Below are 13,657 nucleotides of genomic sequence, written 5' to 3'. Positions count from 1 at the left end.
TTTCGATTAATATGAAAGTTGATGGAGAGAATAATAATGAAAAAAATTGTAATTAAAAATAGATAATCATATGATTAATAATTTAAATTTAACATTTTCTTAAATTTTCATCATCTCAAATTCAAAATTTCCTCCAATTTATATCAACCGTTGATCAAAAAATGGATAGCCTAGATGGGTTTGTATGGTTTGTAATATTTGGACGATTTGCAAATGATTTGCCGTGTGTGTGTGTATACATATATGTACACACATACGCGTACACACACACACACACATATATATATATATATATATATATATATAGAGAGAGAGAGAGAGAGAGAGAGAGAGAGAGAGAGAAGTATCATATGAGAATAGGATATGAAAGTTAATATAAGAAGTGTACGAAGAGATTTGAAGCCTTGATCGCTTTTAATCCTAAGACAACCCATGAATTACGTTTTGAAAGGAAATAAATTTGATGTATCTCATGAGTGTTGATCTAATGTTTCTTTTCAAATAGGAATGATCCAATGGTAGAGATATATTCTTATATTTATTATTATAACTTTCATTTTCACTGGAACCCAACCCTATATATATGAATATTCAAATGTGAATGTTAAAATATAATGAAAATGTGCTAATCAAAGGTTCATATATGAATCATTGAGAAAAAATATATATATTTGGAAATGTATATGTAAATGTTGGATAATTTGTAACGTTGTTTATATATACATTTTCAAATAGATTTTTTTTAATAATTCATATATAAATCTTTTCTTCATACTTTCACACCAAGATCAAATAGAACCCTGCTAATTAATTTATCGTATTTAGCCATTTATGTATAAATATGTATAATTACATATCATACTAATTTGTATTTTGATTAAACATAGATTTCTAATTTTTTTTAAAAACGAAACATTCATTAATTTGAATTCTTTGTTTACCATAAGATATTATATACCGTTATATCATACAGATACAAAATTATCATAATAATAAGACTGAATTATACCGTTGGTCCCTGTGTTTTCATTGTTGTTTGGTTTTCGTTTGTAAAATTCAGTAATTACATTATTGGTCTTTATTTCGTGTTTTAAAGGTCAAAATCGTCCCTCAAATTAACATCGTTATTTTAGGGTATGTCAAGTTTATCATGTACCCCTCTTTTTATCCTTAATTTTTCCAAAAAATACTAAATCCTAAATCAACCCCTTCCCTTGATGAACAAGATGCTAAGGAGATCAAGAGGCAAACACTGGGGGATTCGGGCCTCAACAATAAAATTCCTTAATAAATCGATTATGTTTGGCAATTGGCACCAACAAAGACCTTAAATACAAAGAGATCAATCGGCAGACTTTATTAGCAATTGATTTTGAAGAAAAACTAAAGAAGCTGCTTTGTCTTCTTCCTTTGATCGAATCATGCAATTCCAAAGTTGAACAGTCCATGGATGTTGTAGACCTTGTGGTGATGTTGTAACACCCATGTTTTTGAAAGAGATCGTTTATGTATATAATGTGCCATTTGATGATGTTCTGTGTTTGAATGCACATGGTACTGAAAGCAAGGGGTGTAATCGAGTTGAGGTGAAGGAAAGTCACGCCAAGTAATGCACCACTACCTTCTTCCCCCGACATCACACTTCGACGAAGAACAATCCACTTCGTCGACCGTCCACCACAACCCAACAAACCCACTTCGTTGGCCATCCAACACAATCAAACCGTACAACACGAACACATAAAAAAGAAGAACCAACTCAAACACAGACACAAACTCAAATTCATACACATACAAAGACACAAACCCAGACCCTAAATCACTAGAAAATTTAGAAAAATGATTAAGCTAGCCTTGTTTAACAGAAAAAAGTTAATTTCGTTAAACAAAGGGATAAGTTTCGTTAGAAAAAAAGGAAGAAACACAACGTACGAAAGTTGAAGGACGAGATCCGTTAAATAAACAAACATTAGGATGAAATTGGAACTTTACTCTAAATTTCAATTTCTTCCATCCTTTTCATATTTGACTGGTTTGATGATGGGGTTGTTACCATTCTCTATGACCATATATTTTCCTTCTAGAAATATCTTTGACTTTTACTGTCCTTTTCAAATTAAATATTGTTGACTTTTTAAATTATTTCATTTATTTTTTATTTATATATAAAGAAAAATGTAAGTTGTCATATTTAAATTAAATAATATTTTAATATTTAAATAATAAAAATTAACTTTTTTAAATGACATTAAAAAGAATTATATTTAATTCTAACAGATTTTTTATTTTAAAGAATTTAACATTTGTTATATTATTAAAATATATATTATAGGTATACACTTAAAAAATATATTATTTAAAATAATAATGATTCAATCTCATAATGAATAAAAAAATCAGTATTTTTATTACTTAAAAAATGTTCAAATAAAAATTAGTATTTATAGTGAGAAGATTATGAAATGCATGAAATTTTTTTATAAAAAAACTAGTATTTGGTTTGATAAAATGATTTTGAGAGATTTGAATTTCGTGAAATGACTTGTAATTGGAGGGATTTAAAATCTTTATGAAAACAAATTATAAATAATTATAAAATAAGTAAATTACTTTTTTATTAACTAATTATAATAAAAAAAAATTAACGTATTTTAAAACAGTATTATCTGTAAATCCTATAAAATCCCGTGAAACACCAATAATCTCATGGGATTTGAAATCCAGAAAATCTTTCAAAACAAAAAAAAGATTTAGATGAAATTGAACTCCAAATCCAATTCAATGTTGTAAACCAAACGGAACCATTAGTAATTTTGTAATATATATATATATATATACATAATTACATATATATATATAGGGTTGGGTTCACGTGAGACTAGCATGTTTTCGTGAGTCCACATTTTTACACTTGAAACTTCACAGCAAAAACACTGTAAAGGTTAAAAAAAGTCTCACATTCACAACATTTTGCTGTGAAGTTTCAAATGTAAAAAAAATGGTCTCATGGGTCTCACGAAAACAGACTGGTCTCATATGATCTCAAGTCTATATATATGTGTGTGTGTGTGTGTGTATATATATATATATATATATATGTTATAAAAACTTAATTACTTGTATGTTTGTGAAAAAAATTATATAAAAGGGCCGCACGAACCTGTCATAAATTGTTTTGTATTGTCCGTGTCCGTCCATTAATATCAATGAGCGTATTCATGCCCATTTGTATTATCGAGGATGGTTATCCAAACTCGTTTTTTCTAGCGGATCGGACACACCATCCTATTTGTCAATAGTTTTAGCTCATATCTGTTTCCTAACACCATAGTGTGTTAGGACTGAAAATCAGTGTAAAATTGTATTCGTCTTGAAAGATAAAATTGTCTATAATTGTTTAAAAGTCATCATGTTTGACTTTTATTAGAATAGTTTGACTTTGACTATTTTGTCTAGTTTGACCCTATATAAAGGGTGTTGGGTTTGTATTTTTAGTAGAGAGCCATATTGTAATATCAAATTCGTATATACAAGTTTGACCAAGAATTGAACATTGACTTTCTCTCTCTACTCCTTCTAAGTTCTTACAAGAAATATCTTCTGCCATTGATGATTTTGATGCTTACATGAAGATTGATCAATATTGGGACACACATAGTGTCTCACATCATTTACGGATGTACACGGTTCTGTTTGGTTAATCTAGACCACAGCTCGTTCGACGATTTTGCAAACCAGATCTGTCAAATTAATGCCTTGATCTAACGACCAAAACTAGTGTCTTTTTACAGTTTGGACTGGAATGTGAACATTCACGTAAAAGGTACAGCTAACCATTTATGTTTTTTAAAAAAAATACGCATCTAACCGTTTGTTTTCATAGAATATTTCAATGAAGAAAATGATATAAGAGAAAAAAATGAAGGGCAAATCGACAAAGTATTGCCTTAAAAACAAATCACTAAAATTAACGAGTCACATATATACTGACTAACACTTAATTTCAAAATATTTTGATATTTACAGTTTATTTTAACCGAGTAATTTAATTTCAAAATTTTCAAACCAGTCGTTGACCAAGAGATGCCTAAATCAGTAATTACTCTGACAAGTTTTAATTTCGACTGAATTATGCACACGCCTATTCTCTGTAGCAACTCCGCTACATCAAAACCCCCTTGATTCAGTACTCTGTAATTCATAGGCTGCGACTTATAAATTTTGTACTTCTAACGTTTAATAAATCCTACATCAAATCAAATTTTCATAGAAGTTATACTTAGAGTAAATTATGTTTTTCGTCCATGTGGATCGATAAAGATTGTGATTTTCATCCATGTATATTAGAAATTGCATTTTTCATCCCTATAATCTGTAACTCATTGCTATTTCCGTCTTTATAATTTACAATTTATTGTTGTTTCAATTCCCGTGATTTATAATTGTTTACTGTTTTGGTCCCTTATACTTATTGGTAACAATTAATTCAGTGATGAAAATAACAATAAATTATAAACCATAAGAATAAAAATCATAATTTCTAAATTACATGAAAGAAAATTAAAATCATCAACAAACCATATGAACAAAAATCGTAATTTATCTTTGAAGAAAAATGGAAGACCTTAGGATCCGATCCATTATAACTTCCTTGTCGAATTAAAAACCGATTATGAGAGTTCGGTTTAGGCCCAAATCATTCGGGACCCGACCAAGAGCATATCTAACATATTTTAATTTTTTTAAATGAAGAATAAATTTAAATCTTCAAAAAAATAAAATATTATTTTAAATTCAAATAATCTCTTATTTTGAAGATTACAATATTAATTAAAATATTAAAATATTCAGTAAATATAATAAAATATTTTTGTATTCTTTAACATTTAATTTCAAGGATTTTTCTGGTCGACGTAATAAAAAGAAATCATTTCTCTTTTCTAAGCAATCACTTGTAAATAGTTCACAAAAATTAGATTTTATTCATTTTCGAGAATTTGTTGAAAAAAAAGAATGCCTAAAATAATTTTTTATTTTCTCCATTTTAAAGAATTCATTAAAGATGCTCTATCCATCAGGTATGAGAACAAATATCTAATACAAAACCACAAGGGTGTTGCCTGATTGGGTTGAGCTCGACTCCAAAGGTCAAAAATATCAAGAGGTCTCAGATTCAAATCCAAGGAAGAATAAAAATCTCCATATGGCCACGGAGGTTCAAATGCGGTGACTCCGGGCTATCTACAAAACATGTGGTCGCCTTGAGATTAGTCGACTCGCATAACGGTTGGATATCCAGGTTATTAAAAAAAATATCTAATATAATAATCTGTATGAAATAAGCAACTACCCAAAACCTAGACCATTAAGTTGATAGTAAGCAAGTTTCAAAGCACTAAGAACTGAATGAAATAAACCAAATAATAAGTAAATGTATCTGAAGGAAAATTAAACCAAACCAAATCAAACCCTCACGACCCTAACACGTATCAGTCGACTCTCTTAACCCTCCCCCAACCTACGACCCTAACACGTAGCTCGCAGTCCTAGGGCTCTATCATTCTCACAAGGGTATAATGATGATAAATGAGCAAATATGTAACTTTAACGTCTTTTCTAGGCTGCATTTGGTATATGGAACTGAATAGGTCAGGACAATAAATCTACAACTTCATATACGAGCCTAAAATATAAACTATTGGGTATGATGTGATTAATACCTCATTTCCAGTATAGATGTTGCATAATTGCCACCTTATAGACTGCTGGGGAATAACTTCATGTGAAACATAACTTCTCCTTTGAGTTGATCTCTTCTCAATTTCCCACTTGTTGTTAATGGGAATTTCTTGTTCCATATTATAAATGTTTTAGGAACTTTGAACCTGCAAATGCATACAAAAAGGGAAATGTAAAACTAGATATCAACGAACACGAAAGGCTAACCACGATGCATCAAGCCTCTTCGGTTTTGCAAGGGCTGGTAAATGTCTCTAACCCGTTGACCCTCCCTGTCAAAAGGGGTGTCGTACTGGTTGTTGCAAAGTCCCTTCTTTCATATTCTTTTCAAGTATATAATATTAATATGCAATAAGTACTCATCGGGAAAGTTGGAACCCTTGGCTTCCTTAGAGTACAGGTTCTGGTAACCCGGGTATCGATGGTTCTACAACAATAAAAACCAAATACACTTTTTGGTACCTGTTTCTATTTGTATGTTATTAATTACTCTTTTAAAACTTTATCATATCTGTCTTTCTCTCAGTGTTACACTTTTCACAAGCCTGTCATTTAGACATATAACCTTAATGAGATTTTAATTAAACTCATGATCCCTTGAACTATCAAAAGAAAAATGATTTTATACTCATCAAGGGTAATGGATTTTATCTAAGGTTATATACCTAAATATCTCGGCACCGGAGTCTTCACGAAAACAATCACTCTACTTTTTGGGTAGAGGTCAGGAGTCTGCGTATATTTTACCAATGTACCTGGTTCGTTCGGTTTAGTAAAAACCAAACACACTCGGCATACTTCACATACCGTCTGGAAGTAAGATGTATGTAGACCTGACTTCTATGAAAATTGATTAGAGCGATTGTTTCTGTGTAGACCCGGTTAAGCGGGAAAATTTAGCAAAAAAGATTTTTGGTGGAGCATCGAGTGGTTTATGAAGTTTGTCAAAAACAATTGGTAGAAAATGACAAACTTTACCCAGTCAAATTATTTGTTCTACAAAATTGCTTGAGGGTTTCACTGGATATGCATTGTTCCTTCTGTGCAGTTGTGTGGTCTGAACTTGAACCAGCCCATGTCCAGTTGTGGTTCAATTGGATGCAAGCAACCACCATTTCAGTCAGACGGATATCTGGAAGTCCGATGACTACAATCGCAGAAATTCCAGGATGTTTTAATATGACAGTTTCTACCTACATTAAACAGATGAATATTTTAAGACAAGTTCTACGGATTTAACAGCCGAAATGAGAAGGAAACTAACCAAGTAGAAGATAAGTTTTTGTTTTTTTTATTTGTTTTTATTTAGAAGTAAAAAAGCTTAGAGCGAGCTGCTTATCTATGTTGACACACCTGGTAACAATTTTACACCCTGTTTTCTAAAAACTGGGTGTAGACTTCGATTATGTCAAACTTGGTACTCTTAAAATTCAAAACCAACATTGTTTTTTATGATGGTGAAAACGGTGAGGGTAAGCGACTTGTAGGTGACTTAAGGGTTAAGACTCTGGGTACACCAGAAACTACTTGGCACTTGCATGCGACTTGTAAAGTCGCCAAGAGCTATGTAGGTGACTTGGACTTGCGACAAAGAACATCGCAAAGTACAACGACCCATACATGTCTACATGTTCTAGATTGTTTTAACAATTGTGGGTCTTATGCATGCTTTCGCGAATCCTAGTCTTACTTTTTTTAGAATGTTTTTGAAATAAAGTATCTTATTAACTTCTTTATGACACTTTTGAGAAGTGTCTTGCGAGGACGTCAGCCTTTTTTCAAATAATTTCATATAAAAGACTAATAAAACTAAAAAAACTTATTAGGTCACCCAAAATCGTCTAATCAACTTATGTCTTATTGTAACACATTTACATAGCTCGCAACTGTTTGGTCCAAAAACTTAGTCCTGTAAAGTAGTCTATTAGGACATTTAGACATATCTGAAGTCCTATAAAACCAATTTTGTGGTAGTGGGGTAGTCGTCACATGCACATGGCTGAAATGTTATGACACAAATAACATATATGTATTCTATATTGTTGTTGGTTTGTTAGATAGATCTCCTTGTTTAGAACCCAGCCATGTTGTTTGGTTTTTGGTGACATTTCCACAACACATGTGATAGTTGCTAACTTGCTATAAAGTTTAATAGAGTAATTTATTTCTTTTCTCAAAGCATTTAAGTTCATAATGAGGTTGATCTTGAAGATGAGATCCCATGACCTCAAAAATCAAACTAATGTAATAGAAGTGAGGCTAACCTCTTCAGGATAAATGTTTTCTCCTCCACTCTTGATGCGCCCTTTCATGCGCCCAATAAGCCATAAGTTACCATGATCGTCTATCCGTCCTATATCACCAGTTTCATGCCAGCCTTCATAGCCAGATTTTTCTTTTACTGGAATTTGGTCCCAGTATCCAATCATTAAGTGGGGTCCCCTTGTTAATATCTGTCCAACATGAGCCGAGTCCTTGGTGCTGATCTTTAACTCAATATGTGGTGCAGGCTTTCCAACACAAACACCCTCTTGTTGGTGGAACAAACTTAACTTCAAGTCAGTGGTTTGATCCAATGCTTGGTCTGTGGTTGTTTGCTTCTTTGGATCAGTAAGGGTCATAAAAGTTATAGAAGAACAAGCCTCTGTCATACCTTAATGAAAAAAGTTTAAAGCAATCAGAAACAAGTAACACATTCGATTAACCAATGATTTGGAGGGGGTGCTTTAGATGAATGATATTAAATGAGTTTTCAGTTAGGAGCATGACCTTCTAAAACCTTTTTTTTAGCTCAATGACCTTCATCTGACCTGTTCAAAACAGCCTGCCTCCGGTTTAAAACAGTCTGCTCCCATAAAAACTTAGAAATACACCAGGGGGTCATTTTTCAAAACCAGCTACTGGAGAAGGTCATTGAGCTAAATAACCCGGTTGTTTTGGAGGAACAGAAATATAAACCAACCATAAGCTGTGAAAAGTGTAGCTTTAGAGAAAATGTTTGTTGCATCTTTAATTAGCTTGGCTGAAAGACTGCCACCACCATTCAAAATCTTCTTCACCATGGGTAACTCTTTCCATGTATCTTTGGTCCTGAAAATCTGATGTAAGATCAAAACAATACGATTTTTACCTTCAATAGCATCTTCCAAATGAAAATAATATTCTCCCTCCTCTCCATGAGAACTGCTTGCAGATGCAAACTGATACAAAATTGGCTAGAGAACTATATGTTTTCTGTTTTATGTTTTTGGCAGTTATCTACCACTGGGTGTAGGCTAAGACAACTGCGATAATCAAGTTCACTGGCATACCTAGATGTCTAACCCTGTCCCTTATAAGTTTGGAACACGTGACATAACATGACAGGACAGTACAAAACTTGCCCACATTTGATGCGACATTGGACTGGGACAAGACTAGATCAGACCGAGTGGGACAAAAATGCATTCTTTTTGTCCCACCAAAATAGGTGGAACAAAAATCAGGGAGATGAGACAATATTGATAAAGTACTAAACTACTCAGGTCAAATTAAAACCTTAAAACCTTCAACAATTCTTCCAACCATCTACCTCACTCTCGCCAGTGTGTCTAGTCCTATACACCTACCAAACGCACAACAATATTTGACCCTTAAGTGAGACAAGGTTCATCTTCATTCGAAGTTAAAATTTACTACCCAAGAGATGTCACATGTATGCCTCTTTGTTTAGAGAACATACATGGACTAAGAAGGGATGCAGACAGGATTGCAGAACAATGCATTCTGGAATCATCAACAAGTAGACTCACTGGTTAATGCAGTATGCTTGCACTATGCCATACTAAAACAGCAGGTCATACAACAGCTAGAAAAAATCCTCGCCATAATCTATGGGTGACCGATAAACAACTTTGACACATGAAAGACCTGTTTTTCAGATAATTCCCCATCAATTGCTAGATCACGAAGAATGAATACAGAAAATATCTCCAATGACATTGTACTTTTGAGCAGAGTTATATGTTTTCATGAAAAATACCTGATTAAGGAGATCATATCAGACATAATCGTGGGAACTGTTATGAAAGAAGTCACATGATACTTTTCAATAGCTTGAAGAGACGATTTAGCTTCAAACTTGGGCACCAAGATATGACATCCTCCTACCATTAGCATGGCTAAAGCCGATGATAGTCCACCAACATGGCCTAGTGGAGCAGTATTTAAATACACCTGCATATATTCAAGGAACATGGAAAAAAAATCAAAGTGGCTTCACTTGCTCACACCACTTCTGTTCTTATATTTCTAATATCTTGCACATGAAGTTGAAGGAAAAAATACATCATCCTCTCTGTAACCAATAGCAGCGATTTTGGCCAGAGATTGTACAACCAAAGCTGAATGGCTTAACATGACACCCTTTGGCCTCCCAGTAGTCCCTACAAACAGAAGATAACAAAAGGAAAAGAACATGAAAATACAACTTGTTCAGCAGAGACTTCTACTTGATAAATCAAATATTTATTTGTATCTGAAAGAAAAGGTTGAACATGGAACCACACACTTAGTTGAACCCTTGAAACCCCCTTTGAATTCTAATATTACCAAGCCTCTATATGCTTTCACCAAGTACAAAGTTTGGATGTGTCATGTATAGAAAGTTCCCCTTGGAAAAAAACCCAGATAATATGGAACATATGACCATGTGCTCATTTGGTCAATCTTAAAAGAAGTGTAATGCTCACTTCCAGAAACATGTAAAACAAATTAATAAAAATAGGACATCATCTGTTGTTTTCAGAAAGTACAATGGATCATTGACTATGACTACTTAGTGTCAAAAAATGCATATGTGAAATGAAGTTCCACATTCGAATTCCATAATATATTAAGCATAGCTCAATAGGATTCCGGTATATCCCTTTATAACCTCTGTATCCAGAACATATGTTTTCCTTGAGTTCTACCCAATATAAACATCCATTCTATATACAGCCCAAATTGGGCCATGTATGTGAGACCGAGAGAAAAGCATTATTTCAAAATATTTGCAAGTACCTGAAGTAAAGCATACAATTGCTGTGCCATTACAAGTTGAAGAGTAGTTGAACGATTCAGGACATGGAGAAGGCATCTTAAGCTTGTTGGTAGTTAATACTGTGAATAAAAACATGACAGCGTGTAAATTCACATTAATGATATGATTATCCGAAGTTTTTATATGTACAGATATAACTATCAAGTGACATACTGTTCCCTGTAGATCTGTATCTATTATGGGTATCGATGACAACATGCCATCTAAGAGAAGGAACAGAATTAGCTTGGAAATCTAAATGCCAGTTGGTGGTATACTCCTGGTCCGTCACCAACATGATAGGCTTGACGTCTTCCATTGCAAATAGAGCCTCCTCCAAGCTCTAACAGGTAAAATAGGTTGTTACTCAGTGAAAGAGTTAAAAGTGTACTTAAAAACTATAAAAAAAATCTAGAATAGATTCTAAGTTTTAGCATCATCATATGAGCTGTCTTGAAAACTAAGCACACATATAGACTCTCATTTCTACTTAATAGTTTTAAGTGACATTAAAAGAGGATGACTTATGTGCACCAGTACTCCCTGGCCTTAAAAGAGCCGGGGATGGAACTTGGAAGTCATCTAAAAAGTCTTCCCCTTTCTGCAAGGAGGTTTTTCAGGCATGATCCCATAATTTATGTGACAATGAGAGAATTCAATTGGAATGGTCAAAGTTCTTAACCCGATACAACTGAATCAACCCCCATGCCCGGTCTTTGAACTAATGAAGATGGCACGGTAGAAAACTTCAGACTGACTATCATCACATTTGATTGAAGAAATAGCAAAAAGAGATGTATGCCTCAATAATTCTAGCACTCAAATAATATTCGCTTTCCTTGCATCAATGTATTTTTTATGTGATCTTGAACATACTGAATATGTGCACAGATATGTGACCAATTGACACATAAGGTTTCTAGTAGAGCAACCAGCTTAGACTGACAATTTATCATATCATATTTTTAGATATTTCAATAAAACAAACAACTCACAGAATCTAGAGATTTACTTACCCAGCGGTAGTTGAGGTTGGCAGCTATTGCCCCAACAAATGTGATGGCCAATAACCACTCCAAATATAGATCACTGAATCAAATACAACTGTATAAGAATTCATGTAGGACAGGAAAACAGTAAACTGCTACAATAATTTAAGATTGTTCATCTTAAGATCCAGGACTTATTGACTTCCAGTAGCATATCAATGACTGCTTAAAATGCAAAAACCATCAATGGCAACCATCATACGAATTACAAGTAGTCAATAAACAACTCTGTCTATATGTACTACCTATCGGTTTAAATTTTACTGCAAAATTTAATACTATTTCTCAACATTTTCCCACTTGTGGCACTTGTTATAGAGTATCATAATCATCAAGTTGTTCGCTATAACTCTTAGCATAATATTAACTTAGAGCTAAAAATCATTAAATTGACTTGTGTAGATCTCTTTCGGGAGCAAAGGGAGTAACATTACATCCAAATTAACCATAACCAAATATATTACTGAATCATTTATCATATTTAATTGACAAAAAGTCTAAAATTACGTCCAATCAGCCTCTGTCATAAACAAGAATAAACTTATAGTTACTCAAATACCCATTGTTACATATCATTTGGAATGTCAACAAAGTTTGCAACATTTACATTTAGGCAAAATTTCAAAACTACAGCTACCTATTAGCCCATTTTTGTGATTACAACTTGTGCTGTTTGATTCACAGGCAAAAATACATTGTAATTATAAGAGAATGATGATGATTGTTTAGATTAAACCAGGAATTGGAACTAAGAAACTAAAAACATTCACGTCAATGCTAAATCCAAAAACCACAATGTTTAAATTTCTGAAATCGAAGTTGACTTTGCGGAAGGAAGCAGCAGCATCAATTATACATAATCTCAATCTAATTATTTGCAAAAAGAAAAAAAGCAGATTAATTCAAGCAGAAGAATGAACCTATTAAAAGCAGAGATGGCTACAACGTCCCCGGATTTCAAACCGAACTGGACAAGTCCATATGAGAGATCCAAGACTCCGTCAACAAACTGTCGTCCAGTATTAACTCTGTTGCCGTAGATTGTGACCGGAGAATTACGTCGGAAAGTTGCTAGCCGGCTCAAGCACTGGCAAATATGAACTTCCGAGTAGCATCTCCCCATTGTTGAGGGTGGTTTCAAATGGAAGGTGTGGGAGCGCCAAAATGGATTTGGTCATGGTGATATCTTGATAGGGATGCCATTACGAATCACATCATTGGCCAAAAAGATAAATCGGATTTTTTATTTATTTTTTATTTTTTTGTTTAACTTTTTGTAAAACTGATTTCCTACCAAACATATTATTTTGAGTAAATATTATTAAAAGTTTATCTGGTAAGTGATTACCGGGTAATTTTTCTTACCCGAAGTTAATGATAAAGGGTCAAAAATCTTATCCGATAAGAGCAATAATAAAAATGGAGAGTATTACCTGGTAAGTGAGGGTGATGACTCTTACCCGAGTAACTTGTTGCATACGATACCATTTTGGTATTGACTCTTAACGATAAATGCTTACCGGATAAGCATTTAGATAAACGACCCCTAAGCGTGTATTAAGTTTCGGGTACTTTTTTTCTCTTTGAAGTTATGAAAGTTTCCGATTATGCTTTTTTCCAAGTAGCTTTAAAGGCTTAATTTAATGCTCTTTAAAATGTCTTCCGTCCAAGTTATGTAGGATAGACTAAAAGACCTTATATTGATTACTTGGTAATCACAAGGGTGGTGTTTGATTGGTTTGAACTTGGCTTTAAAGATCAAAAGTACCAAGACGTTCCAGATTTCAAATTCAAGGAGGAACAAAAA

General features: G+C 33.2%; 1 protein-coding gene across 1 annotated transcript; it reads right to left on the bottom strand.

Annotated features, from left to right (window-relative positions):
* Window positions 1-5,382: 5,382 nt before the first annotated feature.
* Window positions 5,383-12,973, bottom strand: LOC112526515 (2-succinylbenzoate--CoA ligase, chloroplastic/peroxisomal). The gene is made up of 10 exons (XM_025136825.1): window positions 12,771-12,973; window positions 11,818-11,890; window positions 10,976-11,144; window positions 10,783-10,881; window positions 10,066-10,163; window positions 9,761-9,954; window positions 8,702-8,829; window positions 8,004-8,392; window positions 6,718-6,932; window positions 5,383-5,885 (listed from the first exon to the last, which is right to left on the bottom strand). Exons 1-10 carry the CDS (start codon window positions 12,971-12,973, stop codon window positions 5,756-5,758), a joined length of 1,698 nt encoding a protein of 565 aa, XP_024992593.1. The 3' UTR covers window positions 5,383-5,755.
* Window positions 12,974-13,657: the final 684 nt, after the last annotated feature.

Source organism: Cynara cardunculus, assembly GCF_001531365.2.
Source record: "Cynara cardunculus var. scolymus isolate 2C chromosome LG 14, CcrdV1, whole genome shotgun sequence".
Classification (NCBI taxonomy): Eukaryota; Viridiplantae; Streptophyta; class Magnoliopsida; order Asterales; family Asteraceae; genus Cynara; species Cynara cardunculus.
This window is presented reverse-complemented; position numbering and strand designations above follow the sequence as displayed.